The sequence below is a fragment of the Polyodon spathula genome, chromosome 12 (genome assembly GCF_017654505.1).
Source record: "Polyodon spathula isolate WHYD16114869_AA chromosome 12, ASM1765450v1, whole genome shotgun sequence".
NCBI lineage: Eukaryota > Metazoa > Chordata > Actinopteri > Acipenseriformes > Polyodontidae > Polyodon > Polyodon spathula.
The window spans coordinates 18,672,242-18,691,150 of record NC_054545.1 but is presented as its reverse complement, the minus strand read 5'-3'; the positions used below and the strand labels follow the sequence as shown (position 1 = coordinate 18,691,150).

Below are 18,909 nucleotides of genomic sequence, written 5' to 3'. Positions count from 1 at the left end.
TCTGGTAGAGTTAACAGTGCCATGGGAGGATGCTGTGGATGAGGAGTATGAGAAGAAGAAACTTTGGTATGCTCAACTAGCTGCTGAAGCGGAACAGCGAGGATGGAGGGTCTGAGTTTACACAGTGGAGGTGGGTTGTCGAGGATTTGTGGCACACTCTACAACTCAGAAATGCCAGGTTCAGTGGTCAAGAGTTGCGTCGCACAGTGAAGAACTTATCTGAAGCAGCAGAAAGGAGCAGCAACTGGCTGTAGTTGAGACGGAAAGATTCTTTATGGGGATCTCAAGCACAATAGAAAGAAAGCAATGCTGATGTATGGGTAAGTAAGCTGGGCTGAGTTGAGTGGGGGATGGAGGGGGTTGATGCTGGGATGCCAGAATCACTGTTGAGCCTTCTTGAGGTGTCATGGGCTAGTTGACAAAACAGTGAGGACAGAAGGTGCCCACTTGAAGACTCCAGAGATGTACCCTACTTAGCTCAATCCAGACGGTTGTCATGCTGACGCACTAGGGAGACCGCACTGTGGTTGATCCTCTGAGCCAGCATCGCAGCCACTGGGTGTGCTAATGCGCTGGGGAGGCAAAATAAACTGATCCCTGGAGCCAGCAATACACTTCAGCCATCAACACCATGCAGAAGGATATCTACATCATCAGATGGAAAGAAATGCAAATGGATGGAAAACCAGATGGATCACATTAGTTTACTGTAAAGCTACGTCTTAGTTGGTGCTTATCTTGGCGAGAGCTGAGTTCAAATCAGCATGAAGTTTTAACATCCTCTCTCGTGTAATGGAAATCTTGAAGATGCAACAAACATATATATTGGAACAACGACAACAAAAGCAAAACTCCACAATCACATGATCACAGTAAAATTATTAGAATATTTAAAATGTGAGATGATGCACATTATTAGTTTAAAAAAAATGTTTAAAAAAAACAAACATGTAATGGATATCTTGTAATGTATTGTATTGTATAGCATAGTATACCAGAGAGTAACCATTAACCTGTTCCCCTGCAGTCTGGTGGATGTAAGAAATGGAACATAGAACACACAGGGTATTTCTGACATCCACTGAGGAGGAATGTTGCAGGGGGACAGGGTAATGGTTGCACTGTGCTGTACCAGCTGTACTTAGAGAGAAGACATGTTTGAGAGCTCTAAAGGCCTGGACACATGGGCGACTTTTGTCAACGGCAACAAGGGGACTACAGCTGTTGCCGGCTTGTGGACTTGTGTGACCACCCTGGTCAACACCCCAGCAATGCTTCTCACACTTTAGGACGATGTTGTTTCTCAGCGACACAAGGGCAACATTTTCAATACCAGCCAATCATATTTGATAGTAGTAGATAATAAAACGGCAATGTGGACGCATGATTTGGAAGCGAAGATAATAGATTATTTAGCATTTTTTTTCATTGGTTTGGGAAATAATTACATATAAGAAAATAAAAGGTTCCCGTGGAGCCATTTGCTACTTTGTGTTTCCTTTTTTTTTTTTTTTTAACAATAAATGAAAACAAGAGAATAAAAAATGTTATTTTGTGCTCATGAGATAAAAAAAAAAAAAATGAAAAGGTTGTAATGGTTGCGTTTTTGTAACTGTTTACAAAAAAAAAATGAGTACCTGCTGACCACATTTTAGAAAAATTTTATATGGTTTGTTTTTAGTGCAAGTTTACAAACAAGTGATACAATAACATTTCTTCACCCAGGGCCCAACCTAACATTCTTTTTTTCCACTCTCCTCCTCTTCCTCACCTAACATTGCTATTAAAGCAGCTGCAGCAGCCTTCCTTCACAGCATGTTTACGTCTCGTGACAGAAACACGCATTATGACTGGGTTGCATTATATCGCTGCCTGTGTGTTGCCAGCTTGTCGAGCGCATGCTTGTCTCTCGTGTGCCCACCGCAAACTGCAAGGCAACACGCAGAAGTTGTCCATGTGACCAGGCTTTAAAGGAGCTTGAGGGGTGCTTTACACATCACCAGGGTGTGCTGACCCAAAGAGAAAGTGATAGTCAAAGTGACTCTAAGCAAGTAGAAAAGTACAGAAGTTAAGATAACTCATACTTCACAGACATAACAAAAGTTGCTCTTTGATGTGTTAATGGTGTATCCCATTATTCCCAAAGGAGTCAATGATAAAATGAGATGATCAGTGACCATTTTCTGTGAGACAGAGACACGCTCGGTGCACAGAACAAGGACCCTAATAACGAACAACATTCAGTAAGCTTTCATATTTATTTTATTTAAAAAATCACATTTTAATAAATAGTCTGATACAAAATGTGTACAAAAGTTTTTTTTTTTTTCTTCTTTTACATTTTTTTTTCCCCCAATGAAACATGACCAAGTTAAAGGGAAATTCTTCTATTTAGTTTTGACAGCAGACTACTGGTTACAATCTGGCTCTCGTACAGTAAGGCCCCAGGATTTTGGCAACTGAACTTCTGCTCACTCTCTCATCTTTGAGACGAATACACAGTGTGGTAACACTTTAACACACAGACAAAATAAATAAACAAATAAATAAATAATAGGCACATACAACAAGGCTCAACATGCAGGACACTCCCCACCCCTCCAAAACACACACAGTCACCTGTATGGCTTACAAAACTAACATTACTGCAGTGAAATGGAACAACATTGTTTTACAAAATACTGGCTCAACTATGTTAAAATAACACTTTAAACTGTCTGCCCATTTCTTATGTATTCTTATCCCTTATTATTAACACCATTACTATTGCCGTTTTTTATATGCTGAGAATCTCCTTGACTTTTTTATGTTAATGCAGGATATGCAGGTATTTCAAATACAACCACACTGAAGATCTGCTGCACGAGTTTTTTGAAGCGCTGATTTCGTGAGATTGTTTCTGTTGATTTTACAAAAGGTCTTTTGTTGCCTATTTCCCACAAGTACATAAATACAGTTAAACAGAAGTTTGTTAACTATGAGTCACACTCACAGGCAAGGCAAACAGATACCGTACAAAGGCTGGACTCAATATTAGAAACTCCTGCCACAATACTACATGGAAGACAGTGACTCTACTGCCTACTAGTGTTCGAATTCTCAATTACCTTTACCAGCTTACCACAGGAGTTTCCTTTTTTTTTCCAACCTCTGTACTGTATCTTTTGAACATACATACTGCAGTCTGTTACACACACTGAAGCAGATGTCGAAGCACTATTTCAAGTCCTGACTGAAATACAAAATGTGCTGGGTTCTGAGACTGTATTAGACTTTGATGAATTATCATTAATGAATGTTCTAGAATTCCAAACCCATGAACCACTTTATCACAGCTGTCACTGACATGTTTAAAATGCACAGACCCATTCCTAGCTACAGACACATTTGGATTTGGGCATTATCAAAACTATACCACTATAACTCACTTATAACTAGGGCTTCTGATTTTCAGTTTTAACTGATAACAAAAAATGAAATTGGTGTATACCTACGTGTCGTATTTTTTTTCAAATTAGACACACGAAAACCTCAGAAGAATGTGCCGGTGACCGGAAGGATTTCATTGTGGAAGACAGCAAAGGAAAGAAGGTACAACTTAAGTGTGCAAGTACTGTCGAGTTACTACTATACATACTTTGACAGAAAAAAAAAACGGCCAAGCATTTTGGAAAGTAACCGAAAACAATAATTTCATCCAGTATATAAAAAGCGAAAGCCCCTGACAGATTTCGGGGTATCTTGTAAATAGCAAAAAATATGAACTGAAAAATAAAATTCAAAAAACAAAAAACAGAAGCCCTACTTCTAAGCAAGGTGTTAAAAAGTGTTAAGTATTCACACTAGCAACATTGCCCCTGGTACCCTCTGCGCTGGTTTTGGCTTGACTAAAGCCATTCAGAAAGACATTTGTCACTGAACTGGTTTCTTTCAGTATTTCTAAATAGTAGGACCTGAAACAAAGAAAACATTACATCTTTAACCCTTTCCAAATGTGGAAGTGTTGTACTGGAAAAAGCAACCCAGTCAAAAAGGGGCAAGAACAGAATAAGAACTACAAAAAGTGTGCGGCAATGTTGCCAATGCTAACAGAGCAGTGTATCTCCTGTATCTCAAGCACTCACTGTTCTACAGCTGCTGAAAGAACATTCTGGGATCAAAATACAATGAGCAAATTGTAAAGTTACACACAATTAGTACTGTTAGCTTTGAAAAGCAGGCACACCAGGGTAACGCAAAGGAGCTCAAGCAGGTTCAATTTGTAGTACAGCACAGTCGGCTGTTAAGTTAAGATTTATTTGAAAAGGACATGCCAAACTGTAGCTGCTATATCAAGGCATATTTAGGGAATTACAAGCGTCCTAACAGACTACTGAACTGCCTACTGTCAGTCCTATGTGACTAGCCTGTCAATATGTACAACAGCCCAAACACTGAATACAGGTAGTGAGAAAAATAAACAGGCACCGCGTGAGTCTGAACGGCAACAATGCCATTTCTAACAGGCAACGGCTGAAAGTGCTCTGGATTGGATCTCTCAGTGACTCACTTGGGAAAGGCACGACCGCAAGGTGTCCAATCATACAGTCAGTGGAGCGCTTCTTGAATGTGGATATTGACTATGGATTCCTCTGGAAGCACTGGCTCTGGCACTCCTTCAGGGTTTGGGAAATCGCCACGGACTGTATCTCCTCACTGCGCTACAGCGGCCCCTGCTGGCCAGGAGTCTGGTGGGATCAGGTGCCCACCTGCATGGCCTCGAGTTCCTGGGGGTAGTAGAGGAAGCTGGCTTGGTCATGGGCTGGGAGGACCTCCACTGAGCTTCAGTCCTCCTGAGCTGTGTGGGGAATTGCTGCAGTGAGGAAGTGGAATTGAACATTCTAAACTGGGGAGAAACACGGGGTCAAATTATTCAGCAATCTTCAATAAAAAAAGTGCTTTGGATTGATTTACAAACTAAAAACAAGTCATTTTAATATTTTACATACCACACCAAATAATACCTTAAGAACTATTTAAATAACTATATAAATATATATGTAAATCTATACAGGAAGCTGGTCAATTGCTGCTTCCTTTTCAATTGGGAATGTGAGTGCTGTGAAGGAAACAGAATTTACTATAAAACTTATAAGTCTTATAAGGAGAGCACTCCCCCGACAATAATTGCTTCTTCCAGTAGCCAGAAAGTTTAACATTCACTATCAATTCAATGCAATACACTGATCCTCATTCACTCTGGCTGTGGGGGCTGCCCTTAGCTACTGAAGTACAGTAATCTCAATATTAAAGTGAAATTGCCTCAGAACTACAGTTCTGTGCATGTCTTTGTTCAGTTTCACTGCGTGTATAAAATGAATAACAATGTGTGGCACTATGACACCCAGGAATGTTCTTTTAAGAAAAGTATACGGAAAAGTATATATTTTAAAATCCATTGATTTCCCTTGTTAAATCCTTTTTAATTAATAAATGAATGTAGTCAATTTTGCACTAATATTGGCAATGCTGGTCCTCAATATATTATTGTAACAGTTTCAAAACAACAGCTCTATTAGTGGAACTGTTTGTTCTCACCCCATGCTTTGCCTTTGGGTTTCCTCATTGCTGACATCATTGGAGAATCATTTTATCAAATTGCCCTCGTCTTTCAATATAATATTAACAAAATGATAACATATTAATAAAACCAATGGAACTTCAGTCCAGTTGACAACTGAGACAAATGTCTTGAGAAAGACACTGTAACAGTCTGACAGACTAAAACACTAACAGATTACTTTGCGCCGGCACTAGACATTTTAGTTTTATGAAGTATGGTTTCTTCATAACGAATCATTTGATACAAGAGCACAGAGAATAACGCATTCAGGATAAGATTTAATAAATTAATAATTTAGGTTTTAGTTCTCAGTTTTGATTAGTTTTGATCAGTTTTGGCTGAGATGCATGTGAATTTAACTTTGGCAGATTAAGAAGTTCTAAATAACAAATTGAAGACCATGAGAAAGCCTTTGAGTCAAAATGAAACCCTACCATGTTTTTTAGTTTTGATTGGACAAAACCAACAAAACAATGGGACAGAAGATGACTGACGTTTTTGGCATATTCAGCTCAACGTATATGTCCTCATCACTTGTCATTCCATACTTCTTAAAGCCACTCCAGTAAAACCTCTGTTATCCTCCGAGCAACACCTGGTAACCCGCCCTGTTGTATGCTTTGCTCTCCTGCCTTGTCATAGAAAATGCACTTTTCAGCTCTCAATCTCTGGGATCTCAGTATCTAACAACTACTAGATGTTATATATTTACAGGCAAAGGGGAAGAATATCTTTTTACGGTTCTTGTTTGGCTATGAGAGGTTTTACTGTATAAGTAAAGTGGTACCATCACTCAAACTGCACCCCAGCCCGAGTCGCACACTCTATGTGTCCCGCCTGACCTCTAGCTACATCTGCTCCTCCAGGATGCTGTTGACAGCCTCCTCCAGCGCTGAGGTCCCACAGCCCTGGAAGTCCTGCAGTGGGGGCTCGGATGGGGCTGTTTGGCCCTGCAGTCTCTGCAGCAGCAGGATGCTGTCGATGGCACTCTGGAGGTCCTCAGTGAGGGCACTGTCATCCGGGGGGCTCCGGCAGCCCGGCTCCTCTGCCTCTGATCGCGGGCGCTTGGCATGGGGAGGGGGTTGGCCCCAGGAGGCCTCCAGAGAGTCTTCTACCGTCCTTCGGCCAGAAAACACAGGCCCTGCCGCCTCCTGCTGCTTCACCAGGGGCCCAGCCTGCGCCACCGATATCCGCTCTGCCAGCGGCCCATTCCGGTAGGCATCAAATAAGTCTTGCCGATCCATAGCTTTGGGGACCAGAGGGGGGGAGGCAGGAGGAAGGAGAGCTTCCCTGAAATCCAAACCTTCCCATCGCTGTCCCCGAGTGGAGTTCCCATTCGTCAGCCCCCCCAAACACTCCCGGCTCTGCTCAGCTGTAGTGGCCTCTCCCTGGGACTCACAGGCTGAGTTGCGCACCACTTTCCTGGAGCCAGCCTCCTGCTTTATGGTGAGTTTCAGCCCCCCCCGGCTGCTGGAAGGGTATGTCCTCAGCCCTCGAGGAGGGGAGCAGGGCGGGCTGCCCCGGCCCAGTCTGGAGGCCCCGCGCAGGGGAGAGATCACAGATGAGCCAGGGGCCGTGACAGGCGGAGCGGCCGGAGAGAGGCTGGAAGCAGGTTTGTACAATGAGGCGATGTAGCCGTCTGGGAGAGGAAATCAAAAAGAGGGGAGTTCAAAAAGTATTCACAGTATATAGTGCACAGCATGCATCTACAAACATTTTTATTTTTAAATCAGATACTGCAGGTTAGGGCTGGACAATTCCGGTCCTTGGGGTCCAGAGCCCTCCTGGTTTGTGTTCCAACCCTAAATTACTTCATTGAACCTTCCAAGTCCTTAATCTCTTAATTACACTTTTTTTTAAAATATGCTTTATCATAACTCTCTATGCTTTACAACGCTTTTATTGTGCTTTATTACACTTTGCTATGTTTTTACTATGGAACTCTTTCTAAGGCACTATTCCAGTTAAAACTGCTGTTTCACATTAAAAAAACACAGTGCTTCTTTTTCTAATGATCTTAGAAAAAGAAAAAGGAGATGACACACAGATCACATAGAGTAACCCTAGGGCCCTTTATTTATTTCCATTTATTTCGTTCTCAAGTTACACACAAAATGCTGCAATAAATAAAACGAGCTTTTAGAGGAACACGTTTGTTTTGAGCAGACCTGAGTCGTCCACAATGAAACTTGCTAATGATGCTTCTTCAACATAAACTTACAAAATAAACAGCCTAAGCATCTCTTTACATTAGCTGTGTGTCAAACTGCGATGCAATAAGAGTTCTGGGGAATGACTACAGCAGGGCTGCATGAGCAGTATTGCTAGAGAAAGCTGTTCTGCTCTTACCCGGGTCCAGCTTGGCTCTGCTCCGCTCCTCTCCCAGCCCACTCCTCTCGTCCTGCAGGAACAAGCGCTCCAGCATGACCATCTCTGCCGACGGACTCACCTGCTGCAGGAGCAACAACACGTGAAGTGACACAGTGACCCCCGCGCCACAGCTAACACAGCAAACACAACTCTTAGAGACCACATTCACTTTGGCAAAATCACAAAGAAATATAGCAGGACTAAACCTAGCAGTCAGGAATTGTATGATTGAACTAGAATTGTTAGAAATGTGCTCCACCTTTGTTAGCAGTACAGCCAGCAGTGGAATCTCTCTGTTCCAACCACCAAAGAGTGAAATGGTCATAGCTTGGTCTCTTAACCCTTTGAGGTCCTTTGTCAGACCAGGTCCGACATTACAATTTTCCCTTTCCAGTCCGATGTCAGAACCCTGTCCATCATCAACAAAAAGACTTAAAGCACAGGTCTCTACTCATTTTTTCTCTGGAAAAAGCTGAGAAAACATTTTGATGGCCAAGTGAGACCGACAGGAGCCGAATGAAACTGGAAAAAAAATGGTGTATCTCATAGCCCCATCCACTACAGAGATAACACGGACATAGCAAAGGAGGTAGCTGCTTCTGCATCCAGCGCTCAAAGAATATCACAGACATTTTCAGAGCTTTTTGAGATGTTACAGTAATAAAATAATGACTTGGATTGCATTATTGAGGAGTTTGATGATAAATGGAGTGATCAGGATAGGATTTATCAGTATGCACATTTACAAAGAGGTATGTGAAAAATACACTGATCAAAGGGTGGGGCTTTTCTATAGATACAGTACTGAGTGTCCTTTTAAGATTCAATGCCTTTAAAACCTGTTTTATTCTGAAAAAAAATATTTTAGACAGCGCGTGTAAAATAAACAGCGCGTGTGGAAATAAATTGGACCTGACGTGCCTGACAAGCGTTGAATAAATGGACTGCAAAGAGTTAACTATGGCTCCCAACTACAGCTTTATGAAAAGGGGCGCACTCTATAAAGAAACTTTCAGATCTGTCTCTACAGGGCTTGACAGGGAGTGGTGTTATTAATAGTGACCTGTTCTCAGGTGACTGAATATATGCATTAACTGTTTGAAAGATTGAATTCACCATAGTTTTAAATACCTGTAGCTAAAAGCAAACATATTTATTTAGTATCCTTGAGTGCACTGCTATTCACTATGCTAGTCTCAATATAAACATTGTGAAGGAACCATACTTTCCTAAAATTCCAAAAAAGCTTATAGAGAAAGGTCTTTACTTTCTCCCATGCCTGCCTGACTAGTTGTTGGAATCCTGGGTGAGTTAAGGAATCATTGGCGATTGGTGGCTGTTTTCATCTCCACCATTGGAACTCCCTTCGTTGGCTCAGTTGATTCCATGACTCTCCCAGGCTCCTCTTGGTGCAGTGGGGGGCTCAGCCCAGTGGACTATGTCAGGCGGGTTCAGCATGCAGAGGGATGCGCTCTTACCCTGGCCTCCTGAAGCAGCAGCAGACGGTACTTGCTCAGCATCTCCTGGGTGCGTTTCAGCAGCAGGCTGGACACCGCTCCAAACTGCTCATCCACTAGACACAGAGAAACACAGGAGCACTTCAAATCACAAGGATCCGACCCCACGAAACACGCAGAGGGCACTCACAGTAAGTGGAATTACATGCATGAACTATCTGATACATTACTATTAGTTTATATATAGTTTGTAGAGGCTTTTATTAGGTATAAGACTCCCATGTATCATTAAACTCACAGACCCTTGTTAGCACTAACAATGGAGTAGCAAATATTACAGTGGGTTCTAGGTGCTAATCAGAGTCTGTGTAACCAGCTGTGCATGTCCTTTGCAACATTAAAGGTAAATGGATTTGTCGCACTGTTTGGTTTGCAGTTCTGCTTAGCTCCTGATTTGTAGCACATCCTTGCAGTTACTTTTTTGATTATTTAAGCTTTCACTTCATAGTAACTTTGCATTTAATGTGGTTATAGCTAACAAAATAATTCCATAAATCTCGCCTGTCCTGTGGCTCCATTTTCAGGTGAGATGCTGTTTTGAAAAGTGTGTTGTAGCAAACATACATATTTCCTTTAAAAAAAAAAAAAAAAAAAATATATATATATATATATATATATATATATATATATATATATATATATATATATATATATATATTAGCTCAAAGAGCCAGCTGCCCAACGTTTCGATATGTTGTACATATCTTTCTCAAGGGAGCCTGTGTTTGAATCAAAACATTGGAGGTATTTATAGGTGTTTGACGGCATGACAACTACTTGTTATTGTTTATATTCAAATCCATGATATATTCCTACATGATGTAATGGTGTTCTATATGTGACATCACTTTTACTTATATCTTTAAATTTATATTAATATAAATATATATATATTAACATTATTTTATATAAACTTATATTATCAGCCTTGATATGGTCTCCCCAGCGCATCAGCATGCACAACTTTTGAATTAATTTTGTTTATTTAATTATTTTTAACTTTTATATATATATTTATTGGAATTAATTAGTTCTGTTGACTCTTTTCTGTTGAGTCCTGCTGGCATAATTGTGTTCAGTCTATTTATCCATTTACTTTCTTTTATTCTTCTATATGTCGCATTGTCTAATTTTACTTGTTCTAATACTACAAACTTTATATAATTTATGTCATGTCCTTGACTGGTGAAGTGCTGTACTATTGGTTCATTCATTTTTTTATTTCTAATTAATGAAAGGTGGTTCTGAATTCTTTTATATAAAGTTGTTCCAGTCTCTCCAACATATTTTATTTCATCACATTTTTCACAGGCTATTCCATAAACAACATTGCTATTTTTACAGTAGGTATTAGTTTTTAGTGGATATGTGGTGTTCTTATGTTTAATTATATTTTTACTTTTGTCCATGTATTTACAAACTTTACATGTACTAGTGCAAGTATTTGTAGAACCTATTCTGTCACTTATTCTTTTATGTTTACTGTGAACTGAAATATCACCTAAATTAGCTTCTTTTTGGAATGCTACAACTGGGGCCTTAAGAAACACTTTTTTCAATTTTTCTGAATTATGTAGAATACGCAAGTGTTTCCAAACTATCTTAGAAATATTGGGCAAAAGTTTAGAGTATGTCATTACTAATGGGACTCTCTTGACCTTTTTATCTCTATTTTTATAATCTAGTAGCTCATCTCTTTTTAGTTTATCCACTTTTCTTAACTCTGTCTCTATAATTCTTTCTTTGTATCCTCTTTTTTTAAGATTTGTTTTTAATACATGTCTTTGTTTTACATAGTCACTTTCTTTAGAGCATATTCTTCGTATTCTTATTCCTAGCCCCTTTGGGATTGCCCTTTTAGTGTGTATTGGATGTGCAGAGGACATGTGTAAATACTGGTGCATGTCAGTAGGTTTATAGAAGAGGTCAGTCTCAATTGAACCTTCTTCAAGTTTTACTATGGTATCTAAAAATTATATTTATTTTCTTGTCCATCGAAGGTCCACCTTAATATTATTGTGTATTTCGTTTGCCATTTTATGAAACTGGAAAAGAGATTCTTCTCCATGTGTCCAAACCCCAAAAATATCATCTACAAACCGAATGTATTCTAAAGGTTCTCTTTCTGATTTTCTAAGTAATTGTTCTTCCCATTTCCCCATGTATGTACTGGCAAAATGCATTCCTAATTTAGATCCTATTGCTGTACAATTGTTTTGTTTGTAATTTTTATCAATAAATGTAAAATAACTGTTTTCTAAAACTACATTGATCATGTTCAGCACCTCTGCTGTTGGTATTGATTTATCTACTCTATTATCTAGTGCTTTTTGACAAGCTTCTAAAGTTTCTTTACGAGGGACACTTGGGTACAAGGATTTTACATCCATGCAAAATAAAATTGTATTCTCTGGAAGGTTGTGTTTTAGTGATTCAAGTCTTTTTAAAAATTGTGTTGTATCCTTAACATAGCTTGGTAATTTCTCAACGTGTGACCTAAGTTGTTTTTCTGCTATTTCAGCTATTATGTGTGTTGGATTATCAATTGTGCTGACTATCATTCGCATAGGGTGATTTTCTTTGTGCATTTTAGGATTTCCTCTTGCTAGGCCTATTCTTGCATTATGTGGCTGCATGTATTTTTTTAATTCTTTTGATATAATGTCTTTATTGTATAGTCTCTCAGCAATGTCCTTAACCTCTTTTACCGATTTATTGATCCTACTGCTTTTAACTTTTTCATATGTATCCGTATTCTTTAATTCACATTCTACAGATTTCATATAGTCCTCTGTGTTCATTATCACTATTCCCGATCCTTTATCTGCCAGTCTTATACTATCATCATCATCATTTAACAACTCAGTCATAGCTTGTTCTTCAATATTGGTTAAATTAAGTTTACATGTTTTCTTTAGTCCTACTATAATTTCTTGTTTAACTACTTCAATATACGTGTCTAACCACTTGTCTCTTCCACCTGGAGGAGTCCACGTGCTTGTACTATTAACCTTAATCCCATGCTCATAATTACTCCCTGAATCGGAGATCTCTTCATTGAAAAAATATTCTGCTAATCTCATGCGTCTCTCCCATTCCTTTAATTTGGTGGCCAGTTTATCTTTATCAGTGTATTTTTTAGTCGGTATAAACTTAAGTCCTTTACTCAATACCGCTTTTTGGGTGTGGTTAAAGTTTTCCTTGATAAATTAAATACTCTGTCTTCTGTTTTATCTTTAGTGTATTTGCTACCATTTCCATTTCTGGGTCTCCTATCTTTCTGTTTTGAATTCTCTATCCTAGTCCTGTTTAATTCTCTTTTTTGCATTTTATTGTTTACTTTAAACTTGTTTATTTGTACTGTTTTAGGTGTATTTTGATTGTCTTTCTTAATGATGGCACAGTTTTCAGACATTTCTCTGGTTTCAGTGTCTTTAAATACAATAACTGAGAAATGGTTACTGTTGTATAAAAGATTAATTGGATCGTTCGTATTTTTAATAGTTTCTATTGTGCCTTCATATTTAAAACAATCCTTATTCTTTAAGTCTGTGTATACATGTATGGGGCTATTTAGTAGGTCTGCAGCTGCCAGAACTTCTGACTCTGTAGCCCAAGAATCTATACTGCCGTCACTTAATTTCATTTTTTCAATATGGGTCACTGAGTCGATGTACATTTCATATCGTTTTATATTGTTTTCCATTAGTTCTATTACATTATGTCTAATTGTTCGATGATCATTTTGTGAACCATATAAAACCATACCTAAACATCTAAAGAAACAGTTCCCATCCTTCTCTATTTGAACTATGCTGTAACCATCATAACTATCATACTTACATTGCTCAAGCAATCTAATTGAAAGTGTTTCAGCAGTGTTTTCCTTATTCTCGTTTTTGTTTTGATTTGAAATTTTAATTTTTTCTAGACCTATTCGATTTTGTAATCCCGGTTGATCTATTAATTTGTGTAATTTCATTAACTTTTTGTTGTTCAAAATGTTCAAAAAACAAGAGTTCCAAAAGATGAAATACAATATATAAATATATATAATATATATATATATATATATATATATATATATATATATATATATATTGTGTAAGATAGCAGGGAGGGGGGTAAAATTCCTCCCTGCTAAACATGTGAAAATGCACTTGTGGGTGAATGGGCTAATGGGTTTTTGAATTGAGTTAATTGTTTTTATCGTTTAGTTAATCCCCTGCACCTGGTGCTAATTGTAAATTGGAGCCAGGTGCAGGGTATTTAAGAGAGGCCGCCAGATTGATCAGGGCAGCTGAGGAAAGAGCCTGTGTGTGTGTGTGTGTGTGTGTGTGTGTGTGTGTGTGTGTGTGTGTGTGTGTGTGTGTGTGTGTGTGTGTGTGTGTGTGTGTGTGTGTGTGTGTGCGTGCGTGCGTGTGTGTGTTTGCGCGTGTGCGCGTGTGCGTGTGTGTGAGAGAGAGAGCGAGAGAGCGCGAGCAGTCTTATCAAAGGAAGGTATTGTGTGGAACGTGAGTTTGAGTTTTTGTGTGACAGGTAAATGGCTTAGCCGTCCTGTGGTTAGCTAGGATCCAGTCTGTGTTTAGTTAGTGCTCTAAAGGAGAGCTAGGTGTTTATTTCTGTTTGTTTAATTTTGTCTGTCTTTATTAAAAAGGGCGCGTCAGTGCCGTGAAAACTCCATTTTTGTGTCCTGGGTCTATTTTAAAGGCGCAACGAACAGCGTGAGTGGCGAGGATCGTTTACTATATATATATATATATATATATATATATATATATATATATATATATATATATATATATATATATATATGGTACTACACTAGATTGAATCTATCTCTGCTTATAGGCCATACTTTCAATTAGGCATTTCCTTGATCATTTTACTTGCCGAGTAAAATTGTCCTTAAACACCCAGCTGCTCTTGTTTTTAGTCTCATATTTTGCAGCCAGTAACATGCTTTGACCCCGAAGACGCAGCTGAGGTGAAATGTCCTAGGAAGTGAAAATTAGGCAAGCAAAGTGAGACCTTCTGTAACTTATTGATGTCCCAGGTATCCTGTTTTAAAATAGAAATACATGTGTGCTGTAACATGTGTTTCTTCCAAAACCACGCCTTTGAGACCTGATTAGCGGATAGAAGGGCAGCACAGGTAAGAGTTTTGGAAATATTCTGTTAGCTGTGACAACTTTAAAGCCTACATCCCTGCAGTCCTAACAACTGTAATGTCTGTCTCCTCTTCAATGTATCCCCAGCCAGGGATTACCCCCCGGCGTTCCTGTACCTATGTGGAATTCCCCTGTCGAGGGCAGGGACCCCATGCAGGTGTGGTAGGGGAGGAGTCGGCAGAGTGTGTCCTGGAGCGAGACGAATGCAGACGTGCAGTCAGGATCCATCACAGAGCTCTGATGACAGCGCAACTGCTCCTGAAACCTGCAATCCACAGAACACAATTACAGCAATGCAATCCACTGAACAAAAACACAGCAATGCATCCACTGAACAAAAACACAGCAATGCATCCACTGAACACAAACACAACAATGCAATCCACTGAGACAACCACAGCAATGCAATGCACTGAACACAACCACAGCAATGCAATGCACTGAACACAACTACAGCAATGATGCCTATGATGCCTGCCTCATGGGACACCCTGTATAGTGAAGGAAAAGCATCAGTACCAATTCAGAATTCATTTGTGATGACCTACTTTAAACGATGTCTTTCCCTACTCTTCTCGACATATCATCTGATCTGTACCAAGCTCCATGTGATTCAGAGCTGGAGATATGATTTTACTTCCCAGTTACATCACCCAGGAGTAGCTGAAGTCTAGGGACTAATGAACACAACTCCTGCCATGTTTAATGTGCAACTCTCCACAACTCTGCATGGTGATGGTTTGGTTCTCACCTTTGTCTTGTGAGCTGACTGACGACACACCTCTCCACACTCACCGTCAGGGCTGGACGCTGTCAAAGAGAAGACAAGTCACTGTGACTGAAACAGCACAGGATCCTTTCATATTGGAGACAGAATTAAGCACCGCGGCATGCCTGTCGGGGGTCTTGGCAACTAACTAAAATACTTTGCATTTTGTGGCCCCATAGTTGCACAAAATTGATACAACCAGGTTAAAATGAAGAAAAAAGCTGCGGAGAAGAACAACAACCTTCTGGTGCAGTTTGTTGTTGCACTACCATTACTGAAGGGATTTGTTCCAATGACAGTGAAAGCTGCCAGAGCTCATGGAAAGTGCTTTAGAAAAGGTTTCATCCTCATGTTTTGCTGTATTTTTATTTGTTCATTGTACATATGCTGGAAAAAGATCCCTTCATTGTAGTTCTCCAGCGTGAAGAGTGACACACACAGTAGTGTGCACCTTTATTACAACACCTCATTGATTCTGTCGTTTTGATTTGTTGTTCATATGAAATTAAACCACTGTAATGGAAAATCTTGGAAAATGATCAAAATAGCCAAAATACTGATTCCCTAATTGAATTGTAATTCAGTTAAAATAGTAAGAGAAAAGGAACACCCAGCCACAAGCCATAAAATGCTTGAGACTTTTAGAAGTTGTTTAAGATTCCTAATTAAAGTGGTCTAACATTTTCACACATTATTTCTATGTGACTGACTACTGACCGAAAATGGCAATTCTCACCCCATGAGATTTTCACGCAGGTAGGTATATAAAGGATATAAATGACACACCTTGAGGTGTCTAATAATGTGCACACTACTGTCTTCATGGACATATGCAAGAGGATTTCATCACCAAAGGGGGATAATTATAGTTATTGAAAGTTACTGCTGAATCATTTTTGGTGCTGCTGCTGCTACTAATTTGAATACACAGCCTGTCAAAATGAAAGCCCTCCCTCTACCTGTGGTCCTGCCTGCCCCAGTGGCTTGCTATGTAGGCCCTGGACCAGCCCCTGAATTTGTCGGGATTCGGGTTCAACCCCGAGGCTCAGCTTTCTGTCCACCGAAATGACAGCAGAGGGCTCTGCGGAGAGAAATGTAAAACTTCATGCCACTCAAATACAACAAATCCTAGCAACAGCCATCAATATTGCAGGTGAAAGATTGGAATCATAGATTGTAATTACCACTGATGAAGGCACTAGCTGAAAATAACTAAACACTTGTCATCTAATATCTACAACTAGATGCTACATCAAGGGTACTAGGAGACAGCAGCCTCTCTCTCTAGTATAACATCCTGGACAGTCTCAGCTTGTATCCACTAGAAAGACTCCTCTTACACTCAATGCACCCTGTAGTTATCACTTAAATACCCCTGTCATGAAGTGTGGATCTCTCATAAGCAACAATCTGAGACAGCAGAATGAATAGCGCTGCACTGAGGGGAAGTTTGACTGCACGATTGCCTTGTCTCTTAGTCTGCTAAAGCTGCTGATACTCACTGCTCTGGCACGGTATCTGGGGAGGTGTCTGAGGCTGCACGGGGAGACCAGACTGCTGCACAGAGGGGGGCAGGTGAGTCTCTGGGGGGCTCACTGGGGTCAGCAGGGTCACAGTCGCCCTACTCTGTGAGCTTGTGAGGGTCACTGTCTGTCCGAGGAGAGGGGAGGACAGGGCCCCTGCCTGTCCATTCACTGGGGGAGTGGGTGTCACTGCCTGCCTCTGATTGGCCAACGGAGAAGAGAGGGTCACTGCTTGTCCAATCACAGGATTAGTGGGGGCTGCTGTCTCTCTGTGATTGGTTGGTGTGGATGGCAGGCTCACTGTTTGGCCAGTAAGCAGGGAGGGAGTGGTTACACTGTTGCTGGTGGGAGGCGGGTCTGGCAACTGCAGGACCTGCTGTTAAAAAAACAAAAAAACAAAGAGTGAGTGAATATAGGGAAGTCAGACATGTAGACACGCAGACAGACAGATTCAGATACTTTCAATAACTTGTGTACAGAATGTCCAAGCCAGGTTTTATCACAACTGGATCTTGTTAAATGTAAAAATCAGCTAGACATTTATATGGGTGCAGCTATGCATCATGGTTTTAGCAAGAGTAATTCAAAGAAAGCTCAAAGCCAGATAAAGCCAGAGATAATTGACTGAATGTCTACTGCTGTGCACACCGGAACGTATATTTTTTTGTCAAGTTTAATCAGAGGTTAAATCTGGCCCAGGACTACAATCCTACAATTCACTGCAGAGATGACACTTTTCTATGGAAACGAGCCAACTGAAAATCAGGAAGTGAAATCAAAATAATTTGATATCAAACAGATAAAAGATAAAATAGTGGTTCATGTCCGGGCTGTGCGAAGTAGGCCGGTCTTCGATGGGGACTCTAAAGGGAAGCAAAACTGGCAGGGACTGTTTCTACAGAGAACCCTGCTGGCCAGACGCCCAGTGAGCTCAAAGGCAGACACGGGCAGGGCTGGCCTTTGTCCTCCACAGGTTGGTAGCTCGCTGACATCGGCTCTTGAGTTTGGGTAAAAAAGTTGGCTTGGTTGTGAATTCAGAAGACGCCCTTTAGGACTCTTGAGCCATGTGGGGAATTGCTGGGGTGACGGGAAAAGCGATTCAGCATCCCAAATTGGGAGAACATTGGGGGGAAAATAATAATTGGACACATTAAATAAAAAAAATACAAATTTACAAAAAGGGAATTACTCAGATTTTCAGAGTATCTGATCAGCTGTACCAGTTACCTTGTCATGCAAACACAGGCCCTAAATTATTAAAAGACAACAATGGCACTTTTTAGTTTTGCCCTCTGAACCTACCTGCTGCAGATGCTGTACTGCGAGCTGTTTGGGGTCGGCGCTGTTCCCAGTAACATCTCGGGGGCCTGGGCCTGCTGGCTCTGACGGCAGGCTGTCCTTCACAAGAGCAGCCGGGTCCAGCAGCTGAGCTGAAGCTTGGGCCTGGAGTGAGGACACAGCCTGCGACTGGAGCGCCGCCGCAGGCAGGATCTGTAGCTGAGTTTGGGACTGGGGCTGGATTTGGTTTGCAGTCTGGAGGTGGATTTGGTTCTGAACTTGAGACTAAAAGATACATACCATATATAAACATATAGTTATACAGGGTCACAGTCAGTATTGGTTAAACAGCAAACAGTGTTGGGGGAAATATGAATGTTTCATTTATACTACGTTTAAAAAAAATCTATATATTTCTCTGGCCAGCTTGCAGCAGTGTGACGTCACAATAGCAGCTTTGCCAGGCTTTGAATTCCTCACAGCAACGCCAATGTTTATTTCTATCATCATCACAAATGGCTAACTATGAGCGGTATAAACAGAAAACACGGTGGTTCTTCGTGGGTAACTGAATGAATCAATTTGTGAGTAAAGACATAAACAACTCCCTCTGTGTTTATGTCTTTACTCACAAACTGATTCATTCAGTTACCCACGAAGAACCACCGTGTTTCAGTCT

The 18,909-nt window shown here is 40.4% G+C and overlaps 1 protein-coding gene across 2 annotated transcripts in view; it reads right to left on the bottom strand.

The window, feature by feature from the left end:
- Positions 1-3,662: 3,662 nt before the first annotated feature.
- si:ch211-168d23.3 (BRD4-interacting chromatin-remodeling complex-associated protein) overlaps positions 3,663-18,909 on the bottom strand; it is a 28,716-nt gene continuing 13,469 nt past the window's right edge. For both annotated transcript variants that reach the window (XM_041267328.1, XM_041267327.1), the window contains exons 7-14: positions 18,255-18,515; positions 16,932-17,328; positions 16,389-16,510; positions 15,412-15,470; positions 14,777-14,925; positions 9,451-9,545; positions 7,952-8,054; positions 3,663-7,241 (exon numbers count right to left, since the gene is read on the bottom strand). In XM_041267328.1, coding sequence (XP_041123262.1) covers positions 6,451-7,241; positions 7,952-8,054; positions 9,451-9,545; positions 14,777-14,925; positions 15,412-15,470; positions 16,389-16,510; positions 16,932-17,328; positions 18,255-18,515 — 1,977 coding nt within the window. In that variant the 3' untranslated portion in view covers positions 3,663-6,450. The remainder of the gene's footprint in view (positions 7,242-7,951; positions 8,055-9,450; positions 9,546-14,776; positions 14,926-15,411; positions 15,471-16,388; positions 16,511-16,931; positions 17,329-18,254; positions 18,516-18,909) is intronic.